At 37.2% G+C, this 19,623-nt stretch overlaps 1 protein-coding gene across 1 annotated transcript in view; it reads right to left on the bottom strand.

The window, feature by feature from the left end:
- Nucleotides 1-6,777: 6,777 nt before the first annotated feature.
- The window catches only part of MCM6 (minichromosome maintenance complex component 6), a 30,595-nt gene continuing 17,749 nt past the window's right edge, over nucleotides 6,778-19,623 (bottom strand). Inside the window, exons 12-17 of the mRNA XM_081142004.1 lie at nucleotides 18,398-18,526; nucleotides 17,079-17,240; nucleotides 14,019-14,154; nucleotides 12,966-13,121; nucleotides 10,838-10,977; nucleotides 6,778-7,290 (exon numbers count right to left, since the gene is read on the bottom strand). Of these exons, the coding sequence (XP_080998130.1) occupies nucleotides 7,174-7,290; nucleotides 10,838-10,977; nucleotides 12,966-13,121; nucleotides 14,019-14,154; nucleotides 17,079-17,240; nucleotides 18,398-18,526 (840 nt within the window). The 3' untranslated portion in view covers nucleotides 6,778-7,173. The remainder of the gene's footprint in view (nucleotides 7,291-10,837; nucleotides 10,978-12,965; nucleotides 13,122-14,018; nucleotides 14,155-17,078; nucleotides 17,241-18,397; nucleotides 18,527-19,623) is intronic.

Raw genomic sequence — 19,623 nt, 5'->3', positions numbered from 1 at the left:
TTCCGAGGACCTGTTCGGGGGAGCGTGGAATCCTTGCTTTATAACCACGGCCGCGGGTGAGAGACGCTGATCATTAGCACTTAATATTTAACTGGGTTATCGAGGCTAGTGCAGTCAGTGCGCCGGGCACCGGTGTGATAGCAGAAGGCTGCAGGACCATAGGGAATAGCAGAGCCGCGAATGTCTCCCACGGTTTAAGCCGAGGAGCCTGGAAAACGCCCGGAGGAAAACAAGTTCTCCACGTTTTTGTCTTTCTTAAAGATTATGTTAACATTTGTTTATATAACAGAACAAAAATGAGTCCCTTTGCCAAACTCTTTTCCCCCTTTAAAAATATATAAGTAAATGATGAAACATTTTGTCAAAGATTCGAACAATAAGGAAACATCTGCAGAACCTGTACATTTCCTTCCCTCACCCGTCTCCTTCCGAGCAGCACTTTCTGCGCCGCTGCCTCCCCGGTTTCTCTTTGTGCAGTTTAATGGTCGTTCGGGAGTTTGAAAGCTGGGTTTAAATCTCGTCTGGAGAAGGTGACTTAATTTCTCCGTGCCTGTTTCTTCATCTGTAGAATGGAAGTGGACAGGTAGTGAGGATTAAATGAGGTCATTATTTAGGAAGTTTAGAACAACGCAACTCAGTGTTATTGCATATATACAATGCAAACATAGGCAGGTGTGTAACATTTTAAATGTGTAATATAGTTTAACATGTATGGGATTATGGTTGTTACTTAGCTGTCTTTTCACTTAATAGCTGTTGGAGCTCTGTCTATATTAGAATATAGGGTGTATATTCTAAAATTATCCACTAGATGTATATACACTTTGAATGATTATAAAGTCAGTGTTTATTAACATAAAGTTCGTTTTCAAAATTTAAAAGAATACAGAAATGAGTATTTTTTTTTTTTGTCAATGCCTGTTGTCAAACTGGTAACTGTTCTGGTCCAGACACTGCTGATAATGTGAAGCAATGGAGTTGCAAACATCAAGAATCATTTCATTCGGTATTTGTGTGCCCTCAATTCATTGATTATTGCCGATTTTGTACCGTAAACTTTATCTTTTATGTATACTCATAAAAAAGTCTAGTGGATAAATTTTCTTTGTTGAAAGCTTAGTCTGGCTTCACCCATTAGTTCAAATCAGTTAAACCTGAAAAGGAGTGAAAATTAAGTCAATTACCAGCTGTTAAAGTGTGTATACATTTTGGGGACACCCTGTGTCCCCAAGTGTGTATAAAAAATGTATACACACTTTCAATAATTAGGCAGTGTTTGTACTTCCACTGTGTTTTCAAACTTCCAGTAGCATTTTAGGACAAATTTCCTTTGTTTAAAGCTTAGTCTGGCTGAAAAGAAAGAAACATCAATTGCACTATCAGCTGTTAAAGTGTTTGCACATGTTTTTGGGACACCCTATATAGAGATCCACCTCTTTTTAACAACACAGCATTCATTCCACAGTAAGGAGGTACCATAATTTAATTTCTTGCATATCGAACTACTGGTTCTATCTTAATTTTAATTGGTTGCAAATTAATATCTGTATCTATACCTTACATATCTTTGTCCACATGTGTGACTATTTCTTTAACTTAGATTCTTAGAAATTAAGTTGCTCACCCAATGACATACCCATTTAGAATTCTGATTGAAATCCAAGTAGTCTTCCAAAACAGGCTTCTTCAAATTTAAATCCTATCTGCAGTTAGAAATATTCTTAAATCTCTCTGCTTTGCTAACACCTGCTATAAAACTTTACATTTTTCACACTTGAAAGAATGAAAATATCTCCTTATTGGTTTCTCAGTTTTCTGCTTAGAGGTGTAGCTCTTCATGTTAACTGGCCACTTGTTTTTCTTCTGAGATTTATATGATTCGTACATTTTTATTATTTTAACTTGTTACTGAAATAGAAACTCTTAGTAGAGTTTGGATATCATGTATTAAAACGTGATAGAAAAAAATGTCCTCCAGTCTTTTCATATGGTTCATGGTGTCTTTTAAGGTACATTCCAGGTACCATAGTGTAAAAGTCTCGTGTCAAACTTGTATTTCCTTATTCTGTTTTCAATCTTTAGGTATTTAGCCCATCTTGAATTCTGACTTTATGTATGTTGTGTGGCATGCCTTATCAATTTCTAACATGTTATTATTAGAATAGTGGGCCATTCTTCTTCCACTATTTGAAATGCCACCTTATCAGAAACGAAATATCTACACAGACGTGGATATTTCGAGACTCTCTACTGCTTGACTATCCATTCCCGTGACAATACCACACAATTTAAGTATCTATACCTGTATAGTACTTTTCACTTTATGATAGGACATAGCCTCTGCTTTCATTCTTTTTCCTGGAATTTTCTTGGTGTGCACTCACACACTCAATCTTTTCCTATTTTTTAAAAAAATAGTAATAATTTTATCTCATATACAGGATTAAAAAAAATATCTGTATTGATTTCAGAGAAAGGGAGAGAGAGAGAAACATCAATGATGAGAGAGTCATTGATCGGCTGCCTCCTGCACGCCCCCAACTGGGGATCGAGCCCGCAACCTGGGCATGTGCCCTGACTGGGAATCACACCTTGATCTCCAGGGTCATAGGTCAATGCTCAATCGCTGAGCCACGCTGGCCGGGTTTACTTACTGGAGTTTTAAAGATGGCCCTGACAGCTTCAAATCTGTAATCACCATTCTGTTGTCTCTATCAGTGAGTCTGGTTTTTGATTGTTGCTTTTCGTGTTATATCCCACAAATGAGTGAAATCATGCGCTTCTTGTCCTTTTGCCTGACTTACTTCACTTGGCATAATACTCTCAAGATCCATGCATGTGGTCAAAAGTGGCAATATTTCAGTTGTTCTGTGGCCGAGTAACACTCTATTGAATATGTGTACCATATCTTTATCCAGTTGTCCATTGAAGGACACTGAAGTTGCTTCCATGTCTTGGCCACTGTGAATAATGCTGCAATGAATGTAGGGGTGCATATATCTTTATGAACAGGTATTTTCAATTCTGGGGGGTTGATATCCAGAAGAGGGATTGCTGGGTCATATGGTAGCTCTATTCTTAATTTTTTTAGGAACCTCCATACTGTTCTTCATAGTGGCTGCACCAATTTACATCCCCACCAGCAGTGTGTGAGGGATCCCTTTCCCGCACATCGTCTCCAACACTTGTCATTTCTTGTCTTGTTGATAATAGCCGTTCTAACAGGTGCGAGGTGGTATTTCATTGTGGTTTTGATTTGCATTTCCCTTATAACAAGGTGATATTGCGCATCTTTTAATATATCTGTTGGCCATATTTTTTATTGTTATTTCAGAGTGTACTCTTTCTACTTATTAAAAAAACACAGTATGCTGTGTTACACTGGCAGTAACTTCATACATCTCATTTTTACCAAGTCTCTTGATTGCATCATTTTCTCTTGTGCTTAATCTTGTGTTGTTTTGTTCATCATGGCCCCTAAGCGTACAAAATCCACAGCCAATGATGCCATATTGAGTGATTGAAATGGAAACAAAATTAAAAGTGATTTAAGGACCACAAAGGTGGAAAATGAGTGATGGTTACTGCTCACCAGTCAGGCAGGTTCCATTTAATCATAGCCACAATCTTAAAGAGCAAAACAAAGTAATACAACCTGTTAAAGAATCTTCTTCATTGAAGGAAATGAGACTAACAAGATATTTTAGAAGGACCTATATCAGACATGGAGAACCTGGATTAAAGACCAGCCATAACTGCATCCCTCTCAGCACCATGACGATCACGACCAAAGCAAAGTTTGTTTTTGATGTTGAAAGAAAAGGCAGAACTCAACCATGATGTTGAATTTACTGCTAGATCTTGGCAAATGACTGAAGAATCATTATTCAGTGCATGATGTAAAAGTGAGTGGTGGGTCTGCGAGTGCTGATGTGAAGGCAAGCTGAAGAGTTTTTGGAAACCCTAAGTTGATGGTGGAGGAAAATTACTTGCCAGAACAAATATTAACTATGGGTGAAAACTCCCTATTCTGGAAACAAATGACTGAAAGGACTGATCCATTAGGCGGCCACTGCAATGCCAGGGTTCAAGACTTTTAAGGACAGACTAAGTCTTGCTTGTGGTCAGTGTTGCAGGCTACAAATTAAAACCGGCACAGTGAGAACCCCAGGGTCTTTAAGCAAGGCTCAGCACACACAGCCAGTGTACTACAGGGGCAATAAGAAGTCATAGGTGACCAAACTCCTCTTCCAAGATGCCTTCCTGAATTGCTACACCAGAAAAATGGAGAAGTACTGTTTGGGAATAACATACCTTTCAAGATTTTGCTTATTGTTAATAATACTCCTAGACATCCTTTTTATTGGTGATCTGTATCCCAATATAAAAGTGGTGTTTCTTCTTTCAAACACCACATCTTTGATCCAATCAATGGGTCAAGGAGTTATAGAAGCTTTTAAGGCCTACTGCCTGAGGTTACTTTTGCCCAGGCTACTGCTGCAACTGAAGACACTAATTCAATTCTGGAATGATTACGTTGATGGCTGCATCAAGAACCTTGCTTGGGTGATGTCACCAAGAAGTGTATGAATGGCATCTGAAAGAAGACACTCAAGAGGTTTGTCCGCGATTCCAAAGGATTTGCCAGGTTGAGGAGGTTGCAAGAATTAAGGCTGTGGTTGAGATGAGATGGCAAACAACTGTAACTTGCGTGTGGGTGAGGATGACATTGAGGAGCTCCTAGAGGCAGTTCCCGAGGAACTGACTGAGGAGGTGTTGGAAGTAAAACAGGAACACAGCTAAAGGGGCAAGCGAAAAGGAAACTGCAGAAAAAGAACCCCAAGAAAATTCACAGTGAAGGGATTAGCAGAAGCTTCTTCAGACCTCAACAAGCTCCTTATAGTTTGAAAACATGGGCCCAACACTGAAAACTTTTCATTAATAAAACTTTTCATTAAAACTTTTCATTAAAACTTTTCATGGTGCATTATCTGCTATGACAAAAAAAAAGAAACCAAGCAAAGCACCATGGGCACATTTCTGAGAAGAGTGACCCTTCCTCAAGAAGAGCCTCAAGCAGGTCCTTCAGGTGTTCCAGAAGGCGGCATCATCACAGGAGATGACGGTTCTATGCTGTTAGTGCTCTGAAGACCTTCCAGTGGGACAGGATGTGGGGTGGAGGACAGTGATATTGATGATCCTGACCCTGTGTAGGCCTAGGCTACTGTGTGTATTTGTGTCTGAGTTTTTAACAAAAAAAATTTAAAAAAATATTAAATGGAAAAAGCTTAAGAGAACAAGGATATAAAAAAAAGTTTGGTATAGCTGTACAATGTTTGTTTTAAGCTATTATTACAAGAGTTGATAAGTTTTTAAAAATTTATCACATAAAAGTTATAGTAAGCTAAGGCTTTTATTATTGAAGAAAAATATTTTAAACTGAGCGTAGCCCAAGGGTACAATGCTTATAAAGTCTACAATAGTGTGCAGTGATGTCCTAGGCCTTCAGTTACTCAGCACTCAACTCACACCCAGAGCGACTCCTAGCCCTGTAAGCTCCATTTATAGTAAGTGCCCTGTACAGGTGTGTTTTTTTTCCCTTCTTCCTTTTATGGTGTGCTTTTACAGTATTTTTTCTGTTTAGATGCTATAGTAGGCTAAACCTAGTTTGTGTGTCCCTATGATTTTTGCACAACAAAACTGTCTAGCAGTGCATTACTTAAAACATACCCGTCAATAAAGGATGCATGGCTACATAGCCTTTATTATGCCGAGGTTCTCTCCGGAGCTCTGCACCCACTTTGTCATTATCATAAATGGATGCTGCATTTTGTAAAATGCTTTTTCCTACGTCTATTGAGACGACTACATGACTTTAATCCTTCATTTTTTCCTTTTTCAATTACAGTTCACATTCAGTATTACTTTGTATTAGTTTTAGGTGTACAGCATAGTGGTTAGACAATCATATACTTTACAAAGTGGTTGCCGATATTTCAAGTACCCACTGGGCTCCATACAGTTATTACAATATTACTGACTATATTCCCTATGCTGTACTTTACATCCTCATGACTTATTTTGTGACTATCAATTTGTACTTCTTAATCCCTTTAACTTTTTCACCCATCCCAACACCCTCCTCTCTGGCTACCATCAGTCTGATCTCTGTATCTGAGTCTGTTTCTATTTTTGTTCATTTATTTTGCTATTTAGATTCCGCTTGTAAGTGAAATTGCAAGGTATTTGTCTTTCTCTGTGTCTTATTCCACTTAGCACAATACCCTCTAGGTCCATCCATGCTGTTGCAAATGGTAAATTTTCATTCTTTTTTTATGGCCGAGTAATATTCCATTTCATATACGTACCAGTGTTTTTGACCCACTTGTCTATTCATGGGCACTTAGGTTGCTTCCAAATCTTGGCTATCATAAATAACTGCAATGAACATAGGGGTGCATATATTCTTTCAAATTAGTGTTTTGGATTTGTTTAGATACATACCCAGAAGTGAAATCTCTGGGTTATAAGCTATGCTTCATTTTGTTAATGTGGAGTATTACACTGGTTGATCTGCATACATTAAAACATCCTTGAATCCCTAGAATAAATCCTGTTTGATCATGGTATATGACCCTTTTAATGTATTGTTGAATTATATAATTGTTTAACCACTATGCTGTACATCTGTAACAAATATAAAATTAAAAAAGTGAAAGACTCAGTCACAAGTAGATGGAAACCATAATTAGAGTACAAATAAATCAAATAGACAAATGCAAAACAAGTTATTTTATTTTGATGGAAAAAAAAAAAAGCAGTCGTTAGCAACTGAAAGTTATTTCCCCAATAAAATTCTACATACCATAAAAGTAATGGACCTTTTTCCTACACATGAAAGCAAAGGTCTTAGTTATAGAAACCACACATTATTGGGTTCCAACTTCATTTAGATAAGCAGCAAACTAAACAAAGATAAAGCCCATGTTGGCATAAAAGTGTATGACAGGAATACGACACAGGACCATCAACTTGGTTCTTGTTACTCAAAAATAAATCTTCTCAAAGTATTGCTCCCAGAAACATTCTCGCTAACAGAGCTCCATTCGGACCCCAGGCTCCAGGCCAGGAGGTAGAAGGCCGCAGTTTCTCTGGTTAGTCGCTCTCAATATCTCAATCTTCAAGCAAGTAATTAGGGTTAACTACCAAGTAGGGATCTTCTTCATAGCTTTCACTTCCTTCTGTGGAACCTTTTAATCCAGCTTGGGTGAGCTCAATCAGAACATGGTCCTGTGAAACACAAATGTTTGTCATTAGGTCTCCAGTGGTATTATAGAAATGCCAGACACACAGCACTTGGCCCTTTTCCTGAGTGTTTGCTACTAGAGTTTTTTTTCATTTCCCCTCCAGACACTCCTAGAAAAAGGGCTGTACCTTAAAATCATATTAAGGTTCTGCTAAACCTCGTTCCCATTAGGATGTAGACCTCATACCATAAACTTCCTTTGAAAAATTAAGAAATACGGCCCTGGCCAGTGTGGCTCAGGTGGTTGAGCGTCATTCCATGCACCAAAACGTCACTGTTTCGATTCCCAGTCAGGGCACAAACCTAGGTTGCGGGCTCACTCCCCAGTAGGGGGTTGTGTAGGAGGCAGCCAACTAATGTTTCTCTCTCTCAATTCAATAAAAATACTCTAAAAAAATTAAGAAATATGTAAGTAAGCTCAATAGACATTGTGATTTTTTTTTAATGTATCTTTATTGATTTCAGAGAGGAAGGGAGGGAGGAGAGGGGGAGAGGGGGGGAGGGAGGGAGGGAAGGAGAGGGAGAGGGAAAGAGAGATAGAAACATCAGTGATGAGAGTCATTGATCGGCTGCCTCTTGCATGCCCTGGACTGGGAATTAAGCCCGCAACCCAGGCATGTGCCCCAACCGGGAATCGAACCAGTGACCTCTTGGTGCATGAAATGATGCTCAACCACCTGAGCCACACTGGCCAGGGCCGTATTTCTTAATTTTTCAAAGGAAGTTTATGGTATGAGGTCTACATTCTAATGGGAACGAGGTTTAGCAGAACCTTAATAATGACTTTAAGGTTCAACTGCTGAGCCATGCCTGCCTGGACAGACATTGTGATTTTAATAAGGTTTCCTGGTGTATTACATCAAGAACTTGTAAATATAATTTCAAAAAAGACAAGACATAATGTATGAAATGTAAGATTATGCAATTGTGTAAAATCCTCTGATAATGTTTATCATTATGTTTACCACTATGATAAAAGTGTTTAGTTTCACTTAGTATTTTGCTAACTTTAATTACTGGTCATTGAACTCTTTCATATACCACCCACTCATAATTCATTTAGAATTAGAATCTGAAGATAATGAACATGAAAAATTTCACTCTGATCTATGAGCTAATAAAATATGCCATGTGGCTAAAAAATACTGCTGACAGATTCAAGCCTATGATGTACCTGTACGTCAATGTAAAACATCCACAAATGAGGACTAGCCAAGCCCATATGGAGGAACTCAGGGAATAGAGATTTGATCCTAAGGTGGCAAAGTCCCACAGAATGAGCACTAATGCCATTAGGAGGGATTGGACACTTCCAAGTACTCAATGTACTAACACACCCTCACAGGAAGAACATTTGATCAGCACAGAACAAGTTCTCTAGTCTTTTGCAGCAAATTAGCTCCAGCAATGAGTCAAACTTAGTTTAGATCAGTTAGTTTGTTTTACAGTGTGTCCCAGGTGGATTTCCTGCATGGATCATTTTATCTTACATGGATCCCAGGGAGCTCTAGGGAGGGAAGGGTTGGCCTGGTGCAAACACACTGCCTACCACTAGGATGATAATTCTGAGTACCCATGACCCCGGCTCAGCCCTATTTTCATATATATTATTTATTAAATTCTGACCTGAGTAGCTGTTCTCATCACCCCCCCCCCCCCCCCCCCGCCCAAAATCATACACTCAGTTGCATCTACTCTCACGGGTAAACAGTTTTTCAGGTAAGGCAGCCCTCACATGTGACACCTATAATATTTATATAGTGAACACTGAAGCGAATTACAGTACAGTTGAATTTCCACCATTTGAACAGAAAAATTCAAACATTTAACAAATATTTGACCTGTTTATGTACCAGGCAACATTGTAGAACCTGAGGATACAGTGGTTAATAAGACAAAGTTCCTGCCCTCATGGTGCTTGCATTCTAATGAGAGAGACAAACTAAACACCTAACTAAGGAATATATTGCCAGGCAACAATAAGCACTATGAAGAAACAAAAAGCAGGGTAAGGGGGTGACAGCAAGGAGGCTATTTCAACAGGCTAGGCAATAAAAACCTCTTCCAGAATGGAGATGGGGACCTGGGGAAAGAGACAAAGGGCAAGTGCAAAGGCCTTCATGTTCCATGTCTAAGGAATAGTGACAAGGCCAGAATCACCAAGTAGAATGGGAAGAGAGAGGGCAATATAATGAGGACAACAAGATAGAGGTTTGTCTGTGTAGGGTTCTGCAGGCCACGATACTGGAGACTGGATTTTAATCTAAATGTAAGGGAAGAACTGGAAGGTAGGGCACTAAAATAATTTGACTTGTTAAAAGATGCCTGGCTACTGGGCAGAAAGCCAATACAAAGGGGGACAGATACAAGGTGATGAGAACAGAAAATACACAAAAGGCAGGGCTCCTAGGATTATTTGCTGCTAAAAGAAAAGTTGTGAGGGAAAAGTGGAATCAAGAATGATTCTAAGGTGTCTGGCCTAAAGCAACTGAGTAAATGGGGATGGTGGGGGAAAAGGAAATGTTTTGAACACATTAAATGCGTGAGATGCCTATTATTTTGCAAATAGACAGCTGGGCATATAGATCTGGAGTATAGAGGAAAGGTGAGAGATGGAAATTTAAACTTGGGAGTTATCAGCAGCTGGATTTAAATTCATAGAACCAAATGAGAACATAGAACCAAATGAGATTAGTGAATGTAAATAGAAAAGAGGTCTGAGCACAGTACTCCATTTAAAAAGTGACAAGATAAAAAGACACTAAGGGAAATAACCAGTGAGACAGGAGAAGACCCAGGAGAACATGGTGACTCAGAAACCAAGGGAACAAGTATTTCTTGGAGTGATCAACTATCACAAATGCTGCTGACAGGCTAAATACTAAAAATGGCCAATTGATTTGAGTAGAGAGGAAGTATGTGTGAAATGGTCCTTTAAAAGAGTGGGAAAATGAACAGCATTGGGTAGGGCTACTGTGAAGTTGAAAAGATACAGAATTTGTCCACTGGAGGCTTGTGGTAATGCATTTAAATAAGAATGGGGACATGGCTGTATGCTTTTCTCTAGAAACTTTTAACTACTTGGATTTAGGTACAAAAAAGAATTAGCTTTAACTAAGACTGGGGCTTTGTCAAACAAGTAAAACAAAGAGAGAATGAAGTCGAAAGTAAAAGAAAAGAGTGATTATTAGAATGTAAACTGGACAATGAAGGTAAGGATATGAGGAAGATGAAATGTGAAAAATAGGTAATAGTGGCCGGTGCTTGAAGGTTCGTGGTAATGGGAGTGAAAGACAAAGGTTAAAAACACTCAAATAATAAGACCCTAAATCCACCTCCCCAGATTTAACTTACGTTCTGCTTATTTTTGTAGAGGAAATAAAGCAATTAATTGCTGTTAACTCTCTTTTACAACTCATAATTCTGACTAGATCCCAATGATTCAAAATTAATGAACATCTAACGAACCTACACATAAGGCATGAGCTCCCTCACTCATTAATACCCGAGCAAGGAAAGTTCTGTACGTACATAGTGGGTGAGTCGATAAATGACTTTCTCTATGATTCTCTTCTTATTTATAAGTTCTTCTTCAGAATCTATTTCTGATTCAATTTCCTTCAAGTACCAGTTAACAAGCTCACTCCTTTTTAATGCCGACTCATCCTCTTCTGCAACAAAAAATACATTTAAAAGGATTAAATTATCTAACAAATTGTACTATCAAACCTTGGGGTCTTTATACACAACAAGATGTGTACAGATTAGATAACCACCAAACCAGTCAGAAAGTACACCTGCCGAAGTAAGATTTGCAGTGTTCCAGCATAAGCCTGAAATAACCTGTCATATTACTTGTATGCCCGACTTTACCCTGAAGAGAAAAATCAAATTAAATAGATTACAAGAAACAAATTTCTTAAAGCTACTAAGATTGCAGAGTATAAGGTGCTTCCTTCACCTTCTTACGCTTCATCATCTATGAGAATGTCTGCCAGCAGCAACTGAAGGCATAAATTAGGAGTGAAACAACAGCAAGCAAAACTTGAACGTAACTTTTTGTTTTTGGGAAAAGTCTTTATGGAATTGAGGTCAATTTTGAGAAGTAAAAACCACAGGAATTCACTTAAAATTAAAAATTAACAATTTATTCCATCAAGGTCTATTCATATTGACTGAACTGTCTGATTCTTATAGTCTGAAACAGAACTCTAAATTCATAAGAAAAGTTGGAATCTGAATATTACAACTATCACAGAAATAAAGTATAATAAAAAAACTCTACTTAATCTTGTTCCTAGTAATTGCTAATAAAATGCAAAATCAAAATAGGAAAATTCTAGCTTTACTGATAACTGCCTTTGGAAAGTTTTATTATGATTGTACAGTAAGTACTCACTTAACACTGTTGATAGGTTCTGCAATTTTAAGCAAAATGACATATGATAAAACCAATTTTACCATAGGTGAATTGATAGAAACAAGAGTTAAATTCCTATAACATCTCGTAAGTGCTTAACTAAACGATATTATTTGAGGACCTGCTGTACGGAAACTTCAGTGGTTTGTTCAAATGTTCTTGGTAACAGTGACCTTGGTTTAAAGTAGTTCTCCCTGTGCTGTCCACCTGAAGACTGAGAACTAATAACTTACTTGGCTGAGTGAACAGTTTCTTTTTTCTTATTTTTAAGAAAAGAAGAAGATCCAGTAGAATTTATCTATGGAATGCAGACTGTCTGGGTGCTAATCATATCTTTGCCCCATCAATGGTCAGCCATGCTTAAAACGCGGTTGTGCGAGAAGTAATGTGAACACAAGAACATGTGAAATCCCAATCTTTTTAGGTGAGAAGGGAGTGAGGATAAAACCTGTCTGTCCTAGTGGCTTCTTTACTATCTTTTCTTCTGCTGCCCACCTGCTGGTCCACAGTTATCACGGGAAAGAAAGCAGAGGTTACAGGGCTCAAATCTTTAGTAAGCCAAGACAATCTCTGGTGTTCTTCTATTCCATCTCAGATAGGACACTGTGATGATAGAATCTGTCTGGAAGTCAGCATACTGGAACTTTTAAGTAAGAATTGCCTGATGGCTAACCACCAAATTAAAGTGTGACTCCTCGATTTCATTATTTTTCCTTCTACCTTGTGGCTGACTATAGGTTGATATAACTTGGAACAGCATGGTAAAGCAGTTAAAGGGTAGGAAATGTCCAGGTATCACACTTTATGGAGAAATGAGGGTTTTACTTCATTTCTAGTCTGGAATATACTTGTGCTGATACCATCTTTTGAGTTCAACTACTTGCCTATGAAACATAAATAACCTAGGAGTTCATACATTTTAAATAAAACTGTAAGGAATAGTGACTTTGCATCTGTGAAAACATTATAAAGTGCTTCTTTATGTATTATCAAATCCCAAATTCTGCTTCAAAACTATTAAAATTGGCCAACATTAGTAAGAATAATCCATAAATCTTGTCTGACAATGAACTTGTGGGGAAATGTCCAGACTAGAATATGCTGACACTCTGCAGATCTTCTTTGCCAAAGTGAGCTTGTCTAACAATTTATCATCTCTTCTGACAAAATACAACCCTTAGCAATCAGAAGAGGTTTATGAGGACACAGTTTATGTAAATAACAGCTTGGGGGCCTCACCTTCTTCCATCTTTCTGAGGTGAAGCACAATAAGGTTGGAAATTCGGCAGTATTCGGAGAAGCCCAGCCTTAAGGAGACTTTTGGAACAGAATCTCGGTCTGTGTCTTCACTGTGGCCGTTGATTCCATTCACAGGAGCAGGACTGTCAGCGTGACCTAAGTGAAACATCAACCACCCGAGTCTTCTTTCTGTTCCTCCCAAACTCCCCCATCAAATGTTTATAAATGTACTACTTATATTTTAATACTAATTTCAAAACAAACATAAAGGTATACTCAGTATTTAGTAATTTCACAAATAAAAATTAAAAGTAAATTTCTAAGTGCTATTAGTGAATACAAACTAATTTAGAGGAAATAGGAAGGATGAGAGATATAAAGATTTCATGATCTAAAATGCAGCTGTAGCCCGGCCGGGCGTGGCTCAGTGGTTGAGTGTTGACCTAGGATCCAGGCGATTGGGGTTTGATTCCTGGTCAGGGCACATGCCCGGGTTGCAGCTCGATCGCCAGTTGGGGGCGTGCAGGAGGCAGCCAGCCGATCAATGACTCTTTCATCATTGATGTTTCTATCTCTCTCTCCTTTCCTCTCTCTGAAATCAATAAAGATACATTAAAAAAAAAAAAAAAGCAGCTATAATATATGCAAAATTTTATTCTTTTATGTAAAATTTTAAATTCTAGAATTTCGTTTTAATGTACTTGAGAAAATGTTTTTAACTCAAAAGCAAAATAACAAAACAAATAAGGCTGGGGAATTAGCCCACTACCACCATTTTGGTTTATTTTGTCTTTTAAGCATTATATATTTTGTCAATTATTTAATTAAAATTTAACTTGTAAAGAGTTTATAATTCAATATCCATTTTTTCCCTTTTGCTACACAGACTTCAAAACCATCAACAAGGGAACCAAACTTTGACCTCCTGGACCATAGGCTGATGCTCAACCGCTGAGCCATGCTGGCCGGGCAACAAGTGCACTTTTACCATGACATTTCAAAGAACATTCTGGTCTCTAATTCCAGAACAGTCAATATTAAGAAGCATCTCACCATTGATGCCATCTGGGACCTCATCTACCTCCATTTGGGCTTCTTCGTCTTGATCTAGATTGACATCAGGTGTTTCTACCCGAATGATTGATTTGTTCAGTAACCTGAAAGCTTCCTTCACATGTTTAGGCTGGACCTAAACCAATCAAGATGAGGTAAATCAGTAAGTCTGTCTTCCTAGTATAACAAACAGACTTTCTCCAGACAAAATCACAGTAGTATTTTGGTTTTCTCACACTCTCCCTCTCACATGTATGCAGAACAACTTTCATTCACTGCTGGCAGGAATATAAATTGATATAACTACTGTGGAAAACCATTTTGGTAATCTTTACTAAACTGAACACTTGTACAACCTATGACCCAACAATTCTGCTCCTAAGTATATATACCCAACAGAAATGTATACATATATACATCATACTGGTCAAATGATATGTATGTCCTGTAAGAACCCACATGGGAAACTAGTCAAGTGTTCACTGACAGAAAAACTGGTGAATCATTGTGATATGTTCATTGATAGAACATCACATAGCAATGAAAACAGAATTACAGTACACAAAACATGAATGATTATCTTAGTTTTAACACTATATGTATGAAAGAAACCAGACAGAAGGGAGAACACATTCTGTGACTGCACTTATACAAAGCATAGAAGCACGAAAAAACTAACTTAAGGTGCTAGAAATAAGAATAATTGTTATCCTTAAATCCTTATGTATGTGGTCAAATAATCTTTGATAGAGGTGCCAAGACCACCCATTGGAGAAGGATAGTCTCTTCAACAAATGGTGCTGAGAAAACTGGATATCCCATAAAAAAGAATGAAGTTGGATCCTTGCCTTACATTATAAAGAAAACTTAACTCAAAATAAAGACCTAAAACTACAAAATAATCTATAAGAAAACGGGAAAAGCTTCATGACACTGGATTTGGTAATGGTTTCTTGCATATGGCATTAAAAGCACAGGCAACAAAAAATAAAATTAATAAATGAGACTACATCCAATTAAAAAACTTCTGAGTATCAAAGGAAACAACAAAGTAAAAAAGGCAACCTACAGAATGGGAGAAAATATTTGTAAATGATATGTCTGATAGGGGGTTAATATCTAAAACATAAAGTGTACCCACACGCATTGTAGCATTATTCAAAACAGACAAGAGGCGTGGAAGCAACCCAAATATCCACTGACGGTTAGATAACAAAAATATGGTATATACATACAATGGAATATTATACGGAAGGAAATCCTGTCCATGCTATAACACTGATGAACCTTGAGGACATTAAGCTAAGTGAAATTAACTATTACCAAAATACAAATAATACTGATTCCACTCATAGTACTATTTAGAGGTATGTAAAGCAGCCAAACTAGAGTAGAATGGCAGTTACCAGAGTAGATGGTGTTCAGTGGGTATAGAGTTTCAGTTTCACAGGATGGAAAAGTTCTAGAAATCTTTCATACAATAATGTAAATATACTTAACACTGCTGAACTGTAGTATTAAGTATAACTGTAAAATGGTTATTATGGCAAATTTTATTTTATGTGTTTTTAACTACAACTGAAAAAAACAGTTTAAAACAACCATCAGTAGAAGAATGGTTAGAGTACTATGTAGTTGTTAAACACAAACAAAGAAAAAAAAATGGTTATCCTCCGAGGAGGGTAATAGTGATTGCAAGGAAGCACAAAGGAGGGAGGCTTTTGAATTGCTAGTAACAAAAGTTCTACTTCCTGATCTCGGTAGAGGTTACACAGGTATGCTCACTGAAAGTTAAATGAGTTGTACACTTTTAAGTTTTGCACTTTTCTGTATGTATGTTTTACTTCAATAAAAAAGCTTATTTGAAAGAAAAATGACATGTCCATGTTTTGGAGGTATTGCTTTAAGACCTTTTATATATAAGCAAGTTTCTCTAAATCTCCCTCCCTAACCAGCTGAGCCCCATAACAAGATAAAGCCAGCAAAGCAGTATAAAAACAACAAAAAATGGTTAATGAGGAAACCTTAAGTCATTTAAGAAGTCAGTATCAAGACATATCCTAATAAATTTACTGATGTGAAAAAATAAAAAAAGAATACTCTGGAAAAAGAGAAAGATCAAGTTACTTATGGGAGCAAAATTAATAATCAAGGGCTTCCTCAGATTTTCCCACAGCAACAGTTAATGTCAGGAAACAGTAGAAAAATTCACAAAATAAGAAAGTATGAGCCAAAGGTTGTAGATCAAGCCAAGATGTCATTCAGGTAAAGGCTACAAATAACAGAACACTAAGTATTATTCTCATGAATGTCTTTTTTTTTCATTGAACTCCTTAGCCAGATTTCAGTCAGCCAAGAGATGGATTAGAAAATCACATGACAAAGTCATTTCCACTGAGCCTTGCATATGTTTAGCTACAAAACTAAGATTAAAACAAATGTGGGAATTAAGAGTGACAAGACACAATGTAATATGCACCCTGAAGATAGCGAAATGGGAAGGGAACAGAAGAGAACAGGAAGACCTGAGAGAGAAATTTGCTGATTGCCTCTCATCTGTACCAGAGTCAAAATATGATAAGTGATAGATAAGCACACCTGACTGCACAAAGATATTACTTACTAAAATCAGGTGGTTGAGAGGTAGGGGAGTAGAGAATATGAAACATGCTGGCTTTATCACTGTTCATAGTAGGGAACCAATAGATAACTAAGGGCATAATACAAAGCAAATAAAAGTTACCATTAAAATAAAATACAAACTTTCTGAATATCAGATCTGCATATCTGAGCAGTTTCCTGAATGAATGGCATTAACAGTAACTTATCTCTATATGTATTCTATAATCTATGACATGATTATCACTACTATTAATCTAACCACACTCAATAAATGCTTGATAGCAACCTTCTTCAAGGGAGAAATCCCAAGGTTATGTATCCTATGAGTACTCAATAGTTATATAATGCTAGTATGTCCCAAACCAAAGATAAAAAGATGCTTATAAGCCAACAAATCAACTTCTCTTCCCACCCATTATGTTAAAGTGACTTTGATACCTCATCACAGCAGTGCATCCGAGCCATTGCTTCAGAGAGACGGATCATGCTCTCAAGCTGTCGCACTGTAATCCTCCATGAAGACTTGGTTACTCCAGAGCCATCCCTCTGGCGGAGACGTTTATACTGTTCCACAATAAAGTCCTCCGACTCTCTGGAAATCTGTTTCAGAACATCACTGAAGTCAGAGTCTTTCTACTTGATGGGAGCTGTGTTAAACAGAGGTTTAAGAGCTTTCCAGGTGGAGACATTTTGGGGAACTGAGAAAGTTGAAACTTTGAAGCCAATGACAAAGAATTAACACTGAAATGCCTTTCTACAGAAACTAATACTCAGGAGGCCTGTGAATTCCATGAACTACTTTTATGAGCAGGAAGGCAGCGGGGTTAGTATTTATGTAAATGACCATTTTTTAAAAATATGTAACAAGCTGAAGCAATGGGTTTGGGCACAATGACCTTTTACACAAGATGCCAGAGCTCATTAAACAAATTAATTCTCAGGCTATTCTTGACATTTAATTAATTAATTTCTGTTGTCTTTAAGAAAAAAAGGTCCACACACATATATAGTATACACCAGCTATTTCAATAAACCTTATTATTTGTTGAATAATAACAAAGAAGCCTCAGTTTTTCAGAGCAAGGAACTCAGCATGGTAATCAAGCATGCCAAGGTCACAGAGGGACCTGTGTGTACTCAGTTATGAAGAACAAATGTCTCTTCACACAAGTGACGCATAACGCTTAAGATTTAAATGAATGACTAAGCCTTCTTTTGGGAGAGTGAGAATTAATCTCAATATTATAAATAATTAAGTGAAAGTTATGGAGAATTAAAATCTAAGAATAACTCCCAAGCCCTCTGGCCAGGTGGCTCAGTTGGTTGGAGTGTCATCCCGTGCACCAATAAGGTTGCCAATTCGATTCCCAGTCGGGGTGCATACAGAGGGCAACTGATGGATGTTTCTCTCTCCCTCTCTCTAAAGTCAATAAACTTACCTTTGGGTGAGAATTAATAATAATAAAAAGGATGCCTACTTTATTCAGTTATTCAAAACTCTTCACCCATAATTTTTTTTATTACAACCTAACAAGGAAAAGAAATGGAATTCTTGAGATATTTTTAAATGCCCTTCTCTCAACTCTCTGAAAAAACAAACTGTTCTAAAAAATAAACAAAAACCCCAAAATAGACAAAAATACCTTAGAAAAAAACCAAACAAGTACAGGTTCAGTTTTTTCCATATAACCCTTTTGTCTAAATGCCACTCAAATATACCCATGATGCTCTATTGCAGTACAAAAAGGGCAGTTTACCTTTGGTTTAAACTGTCTTGCAAAGAGAAGATACCTCCGAATATCATCAAGGGAATAGACACGATCAATCGAATCCTCAATTCTTGAATGCAAGTCTACTATGCGCCTGGCAATAGCATAATCTGTAACCTAATTCAAAACAAACAAAAACCCCCACTTTGATCAGTCACAGCAATATCCACTCCAGACTATCCTAGGCATTAAGAAATTATTTATAGCTAAAAACAAGCTCTAATATGCCAATAAAAGATGTATTCATAGGTACAAAGTTTGGTACCAGTTTCATTTAAAATCAAGTTGAAATGTTTACCTTTGCCCCACTCCAAGGATATTCGTGAAGGAATTAACAGACTTTAATACCAATAGCAGAACCAAGATTTCTAGGGTCCTCGGTATATGCCAGGGACTATTGCCTAAGTGTGTCTAGAAGCATTAACGCATGCAACCTTCACAAAATCCTTATTAAGTAGGTAGTTATTATTCCTATTTTACAGATGAGTAAATTGAGGCCCAGAGAGGTTAAATAACTGGCCCAATATCACACTAAGTAATGGAGCCAGGATTTGAACAGTCCAGCTTCAGAGTCCATGCTCTTAGACACTGCATTCTATTGCCACTCATTAATACATAAAGATAATCACCACAGAATTAACGCTGAGGAAAAAATCGTACAAAAAATAAGCAACTCACTCTCAAATGGTATAGAAAAAACCATGTTGATGTAAACAGAACATATGATATAGCAAATGGGGCAAAATGTTAATATGTAAATAGAATAAAAGTAATATGGATATCATATGCACTATTCTATTTCTTGCAACTTTTCTGTAAGTTTGAAATTATTTCCAATTAAACAGTTAAAAAACTAATTCAAACATTCACATAATAGAAAGCAGCTTCTATTTAGGTAATATTTAAAGTTTTGCTGTAAGGAAGGGCTATGCATTGAACCTAAAGCAATATAGGACCTCCTGTTCAGCAATTAACAGTACAGCCCATATTAGCTTCTCCAGAAAGTCATTTTGTAGTTCTGTGCACATCTGAGCTGTGCAATGTTATTAAATATTTAAGTTTAAGTATAGATGACTCTAATAACTAACATGTTAGAATCCAAGTAAATCCACAACTTTACATTCAATCCTCAAACAGTTCCATAATTAGGGGGAAAAAGCAATACACACTAAATTTTATGAGAAAATATATGAGGATTAATGATTCCTGGTTTG

This window comes from Miniopterus schreibersii (assembly GCF_964146895.1).
Source record: "Miniopterus schreibersii genome assembly, chromosome: 7".
Classification (NCBI taxonomy): domain Eukaryota; kingdom Metazoa; phylum Chordata; class Mammalia; order Chiroptera; family Miniopteridae; genus Miniopterus; species Miniopterus schreibersii.
The sequence above is the reverse complement of the archived record's forward strand: the minus strand, read 5'-3'. Positions and strand labels throughout refer to the sequence as shown.